Source organism: Gaeumannomyces tritici (genome assembly GCF_000145635.1).
Source record: "Gaeumannomyces tritici R3-111a-1 unplaced genomic scaffold supercont2.42, whole genome shotgun sequence".
Taxonomy (NCBI): Eukaryota; Fungi; Ascomycota; class Sordariomycetes; order Magnaporthales; family Magnaporthaceae; genus Gaeumannomyces; species Gaeumannomyces tritici.
Window position 1 is genome coordinate 7,894 of NW_008804586.1, and position 5,879 is coordinate 13,772.

General features: G+C 60.1%; 1 protein-coding gene across 1 annotated transcript; it reads right to left on the minus strand.

Moving 5' to 3' along the window:
• Positions 1-472: 472 nt before the first annotated feature.
• On the minus strand, positions 473-4,419 carry GGTG_13736 (hypothetical protein). Its single transcript, XM_009231654.1, has 2 exons — positions 2,708-4,419; positions 473-2,572 (listed from the first exon to the last, which is right to left on the minus strand). Exons 1-2 carry the CDS (start codon positions 3,331-3,333, stop codon positions 1,060-1,062), a joined length of 2,139 nt encoding a protein of 712 aa, XP_009229918.1. The 5' UTR covers positions 3,334-4,419; the 3' UTR covers positions 473-1,059.
• Positions 4,420-5,879: the final 1,460 nt, after the last annotated feature.

A 5,879-nucleotide genomic window follows, 5' to 3' on the forward strand; every position in this document is an offset into this window, starting at 1 on the left:
CTTCCTTTTTCGTACGTCTTGGCGCCCTGGATTTTCGGGCCTCGAAGCCCAAGTGCCGTGGCCGGTGGGTGCGTCGCAAAGCCATGTCTGCGGCTCAGCCTCGTGAGGGGCTCCAGAGAAGGCTCGCATGAACCAGCCAATTTAACCTCACCGGCCTGAGCGGGCTAATGCCCAGCCTCCAACAGGGTCAGGGTCAGCTCGACTTCTCGCCGTGCCGGCTCCAGGATATGAGATCTGACAGATTCCCCCCGTTCAGCTGTCCTTCCCGAGGGCGGCAATCGTTTGCCGGCTAAGGTCCCTAGCTGCCGACGTGAGGCTCCAGGCCCTGATGGAACCTAGGCGTGCGTCTGGGTGTTTCCCCATGCTAGGCGCCACACAGCCAACATCGTCATAGCCCCACGAAAGTCTCCGGTCGAATCAGATAAAATGCATGGGATATAAAATGCATGGGATCAGGCAGCGACAACTCTGTAATCCGTTTTCTCCTAAAAGCTGGGCGCGGCGAGCGCTGCGTCTATTACAACAATCGAAAATCCCCGGCATGTTGTGTCGCCAAACCCCCAATAAATGAAACCGCCGAGTGCCCAGTACACTCCCTCGAGACGTTACTCGGACGGAAGCTAATAAAACATTGCAAAATGAGAAAGAAGATCATGAAGTTAAGGGTCGATGGGAGTCGTCTCCTCAGGCTGCAGAGAGACGGCTCCCGTTGAAAGTATGATTACAAGAATAAATAAGACCCAGGTCAGCAGCCAAAATAGAAGCGAAATGGAAAAAGGAAAATGTGCTGGCGAGCGACGTTTGGTGGGTGGTATTCTAGGCACCTCCGCTCAAGGCACGCGACGGTCATGCCTTCGCATCATGTCGGTGCCCTGCGAAGTTGGTGCCTATATTAATGTAAGTGGTGTTTGGGTATCACTGTGACAACTAATCTTCCCGAGGTCTCAGCATCCACGAGACCAGGGGCTCATAGCTCCTGGGGGCATTGGGGCGATGACAGCTGACCCCCGCGAACCATCAGGGCCCTTGATTACTTGGGTGGAACGCAGGGTTGGTCAGCTAGTCCATAAACATAGGGTCGCCGCCGCCACCCGTGTCCTGGATGGGGACACTCATGTCGGGTTGTGCCGCAAAAGCCGACATGCTCCCTCCCCTGGCGACGTGACGTTGCATGGCCGAACCGATGTTGGTAACGGAGCGGTTGCTTAGCGCGGAGCCCTTGCCACGAACACCAGCGCCAGTCGCCGCGTGGCTGGCACTCCTCGCATACGGACTACCGGCTGCTGTCGTTGTCCGTTGCGCAGGCCCCCTCGTGCGCTGCACTTCAAGCTTCGGCGTTGCCTGCATTGGCATAGCTAGAGGTGCAGTTGTGACCATGGGTTTGGCCAACGGTGCGCTCATTGCGGCATACCCCTCCTCGTCATCGTCCATCTCGGCATCGGCATCCAGGTCGCTCGTATCATCGAGCGATAGTGGCGTGCTCTTCACTTCGACTGGCGATGGCTCAGGCGGGCTGGCAGTTGCGGCTACTGGCTGCTCGAAAGACACTGTGGCTGTCTCCAGGTTTCGTGATTTCGGTGCGGGTTGCAGTGTCGGAACTGGTATGTGCTGTTGTGGTATGGACGGTACCGGGGGGATTTTAGGCTGCTGCTGCGGTTGTGGTTGTGGCTGCTGCTGCAACTGTTGCGACCTCGGCGGAGGAGCTGCCGTCACGGGCGTCGTGGCAGCAGTCGCGCCTGTCGCTTGAGAGGCGCCCTCTGCCGGAGGTGCTGATGGGGGTGGGGGCGCCGCGGCTTGATCTAGCGGCCTCTGGGCGTTCAGGGTGTTGGCCGACCTGGCAGTGACGATGACGCTCTTCCACCGGTCGATAGTTCGGGCAACAATTGTGTTCACGTCCGACTGCCTGTCGTCCAGAGTGAAAGCCACACCCTTGCGGCCATGGACGACACTCTGTTCGTGCAGGAAGTCAAGCATGCCCTCCTTCATGGGTATCGTGGTCGGGGAGAGCATGCTAAACTCCCGTGGCTGATGTACACGGCTGAGCTGCTCGATCTGTGCCTTGAGGTGAGCATTCTCCTGCTTCATCGACTGCTGCGTCTCCTTCAGCTTGTCCACCTCGCTCTGCTTGCGTCCCACGCCGCGAGCGAGTTCCAAGACCCACAGCTCGCTTTGTCGCTGAGGCGGGAGCCCCTCCCAAACCGCATACGCCGACTGCAAGTGCTCCGTCACCTGGGCCTCGAGAGTCTCGGCAGCCTTCTCGGCTGTCTTGATGGCCTCCTTGCTTTCGGCATGGGCAGCGCTGTGGGCGGAGGGATAGCTAAGATCTTCCTCGATGGCGGTCGTGGCGGCGGCGCACTTGACCTTCCACCTCTGGAACTCGTCGCGGAAGTAAGCCGTCAACGCCTCGAACTGCTTCTGGCCGGGTGGCAGGATGGACCACGAGGTTGAGGTTGGGTGCTGCGTTGAGGAGAAGAGGGTCGGCGGCGTCTGTAGGCACTGTAGCGCCAGTGCTGGGAAGTCGAGTGATAGCGGCTGGAAGTCGAATGGCATTGAGTTGACGTCGATATGGGTCCTACGCGGCAGTGCAAAAGGTGACAGGTCAGTAAGCCATGTTTCAGTTCGGATGGGGGGAGGGGCCGCGATTGTTTCGAAACATTGATGATGTCAAATGTTTCGTTTCATCGCGGCTGTGCGAGAGCAAACGTACTTGGCTGCCTTCCACGAGCTAACAAGCTCCCGCAGCGCCAACTCGGCCGCCCTCGACGTGTCTAGCGCATCCTGGATCTTCTGCTTCATGTCGAACTGGGACTTGACCATGTGTCTGCTGACGGCCCTCGTCGGCACCGGTCTCCTCGCCGAGTCTGGCGCCTGGTCGACACTCCGGCCGCCCGGGGTGTCGCCGGCAGCCGAGCCGACACCGCCATCCCATCTCCCTCCAAAGCCGTGGCCGCCGACAGTGGCCGACTTGGGGACGGCAGGAGACCTGGGCGTGGACCCTTCGGCGTCCGAAAGCGGACTCCTCCTGGACGCGGTCGTCGGGGTGCCCACAGGGGTCAGCGTCTCCCGGCGGCCGAGCGAGGCACGCGGATGCCTCCTCGTGATGCTCCCTCGCATCTTCCGGATCTCGTCGACGTCGTGGAGGCCATCTGGAGGCTTCGGGTTCCTCTCCTTGATGTACAGGTCGAGATGTCTGCCGAGCGAGGACGACGTGAAGGCCTGGCCGCAGTAGGGGCAGTTCTTATCCTTGGGGGCCTTGGTCGCGGGCAGCTCGACCGATTGCTGCTGCTGCTGCTGCTGCTGCTGCTGTGGCTGCGGCTCCTCGGACCCAGCCATGGCTCGCTCCCCGCGCCGTTGCGCCCTCCGTGCCGACCCACAAGAAGCTGCCGCTGCCGCTGTGTCGGTTCCTTCTTGATGGATGTGAGGGAGCGTCGTTGGGCAACGGGCCCTATCGGCGGTCGAGGTGACACGCTACGACTGCTGCTGCTCTGCTCAGGTGGCACGAGCTCTGCATACCATCAAGAAGATCAAACGGGCTGGCAAGGCCGCGAGTGAGTGCGCGATGCAGCGGCCGGCGGATGGCGGCAGGCTGGCGGCACCCTCTTTCCTGGCTCAGGGATCTCCTGTGGTGGACGAGAGCAAAAGGAGCGGGAACGGGATGGATGGGAATACGCTGTGGATAAAAGTATGCCTTTGGGTGTGTGGAGGACGAGGAAAGGTGCGTGGGGCGTCTAGTGATAGGGATGTGCCCTGCATGCGGGAGAGGGTATCAACGGTCCTGTCTTCTCTCTTGTCCTCCATCGCCCTGTAGGCCCACGCACACGCTCTCTCGCCTGCACTTCGGCTATGCTGGTACGTACCAATCGTAGCGCGGATTAGCCCTCGGCGGGATTATGTGCCATCACACTCTGTCGATGCGTCCGTCGAAGGCCGTGGACGGGGTTATCCAGAGGACATGGGGAGTGGAGTGAAAGTGGAAGCATCCAACGCTAGGTAAGGCCGTCCAAGCCGAGCGATGACAGGCCAGCGGGCCCCCCTGCCCTTGCCTCTGGGAAGACGAGACAAATAATACAACGCGAGGGGTGGCCGTGTGGGAAGATGGACAGGAGGGCTTTCCGGTGGTCACAGTCTGGACCCACGGGGATGCTTCCCATCCGGCGGAGAAGATGCTTGGTATTTGGGTCCTCTTGGTCCTGTAGACGTGGTGTCCAACGCGTTCTCCCCAAGCTCGCGCCACAGACGCGCTGCTGCTGGTCTCGTCATGCAGGCCGCCCGGAGCGGGAGGAGGAGCGAGAGGGAGAGGGAGGAGAGGATGGACGAAAAGGGCACTACTGCAGACGCATGTACAATCGAAGAGGAGACGCAGTGCGAGAGGGCGTCCCCGTCCCTGCCCACGGCCAGTCCTCCCCTTGCTGGAGCTGCAGTAGCTCGTTAAATTATGACTGCAACGCCGCCGCTGCGACTGGCCCTGTCCGGGAGTGCGTCGCCGCGCTGTCCAATGGGGGCTAGCCGTTTTCCACGGCACACCCCTGGCGTGCGAGGGTTCTGCCTGGTCCTTCCGTCATTCGCCTGCTGATCTGGACCAAGGCCGGGGGTGTGGCCATGGGATGGACTGGGAGGAAATCAGAGGGAAAAGGCCGTGGTGCAGTCGTGGAATTTTGTCGGGCGCGGGATCCAGAGTGAAAGGTCCCGTCGTCGTCCGGGCGCCTCGCTCGCGCTAGAATGCTAGAGTTCAGATGGCAGGGGTCGCAAGCTGTTTCTTGGGTTGCCCAGGTGCTAGAGTGGGCCAAGCCCTCGTTTCCCTGGGCTCCGCCCAGGCAGGTGGGTGGGTGGGTGGTGCTCTCGGCCAGGTTCCGTTTCTCGACCGGGCAGCGGCTAGGTTGCTTCTTGCGGTCGCCGTTTTGTTTGTTCCTCAGCGAAAACCGCCAGGGCCCTAGCCCCCCAGAGACGCCCAGGGAAGCACGACCCGTGTGGGTGTGGGTGGGCCCGGCTTGTTCCTCTCTCAGCGTCTGCGCCCGTTATTAGTCGCGTGTCTGTGGGTTTGAAGCGGGCTGCGTCAGGGAGCTCTTGCTGAGGTGCTGCATTTTGTCCACGACAAGGATGGCTGGCACCACTTGTCTGCACTACGGATAGCAAAAAGGCAATGCAGATTATGATATCAGAACAGGCCTGTAGTAAGAGAAGACGGGAGCAAGAAGAAGGCCCACAGTGATACTGGGTACCACCCAGGCAGGGAGATGAAGAAACGTAAAGTGCCCGAGTCACGGCTGCTGTCGGTTTGTGACGAGATTCGGTACCGATCAGCGTCTTTGAACGTAGACCCACCTAAGCGAAGGAAAGTCCTCTGGCAAGATACAGCAGCCCGTTTTTTTTCTTCCATGATTTCCAAACCACTCGATCCGATCAGAAGCAGGGAGGGATATCCTTCCGACCAGGAGCAACGGCTCTGCTCTCATTTGCGAGGAACTGACGGCTTCCACGGTTCCAACCTCAACCCCCAAGCACCCGGGATTCTGGAACTCGGCCTTTAGGAACAATAGCCATGCCCCTGCTCTATTGTCGTTCCTTCCATCCTAAAAACATGGGCTGTTGCTGAATTGGCATGTCCAAATACCCCTCTGCTGGGCCGCGACTTTGACAGGCCTCTCCTATTTTTCCCCGTCCCACTGGGGGTGGTGGCCCGGAGCCTCGCGTCACAAATCGTGGGCAAACGCAGGTGTGGCCTGATATGCAACATATGCGGACTAGGAGCGGCACCAGGACAAATCAGGCACAGGCTCAAGGAGGCTGCATCCCTAGTGCCACGCAACAGGCGGGGGCTTGCATTTCCAAAATTATGTTCGACCTTTGGGCGTTTTCATAATCTCCGGACACAGACAGCT

Coding starts and splice junctions, on each gene's coding strand:
- GGTG_13736 (XM_009231654.1), bottom strand. CDS start 3,333: ATGGCTGGGTCCGAGGAGCCGCAGCCACAGCAGCAGCAGCAGCAGCAG. Junction 2,573..2,707: donor AGCTCGTGGAAGGCAGCCAA/GTACGTTTGCTC, acceptor ACTGCCGCGTAG/GACCCATATCGACGTCAACT.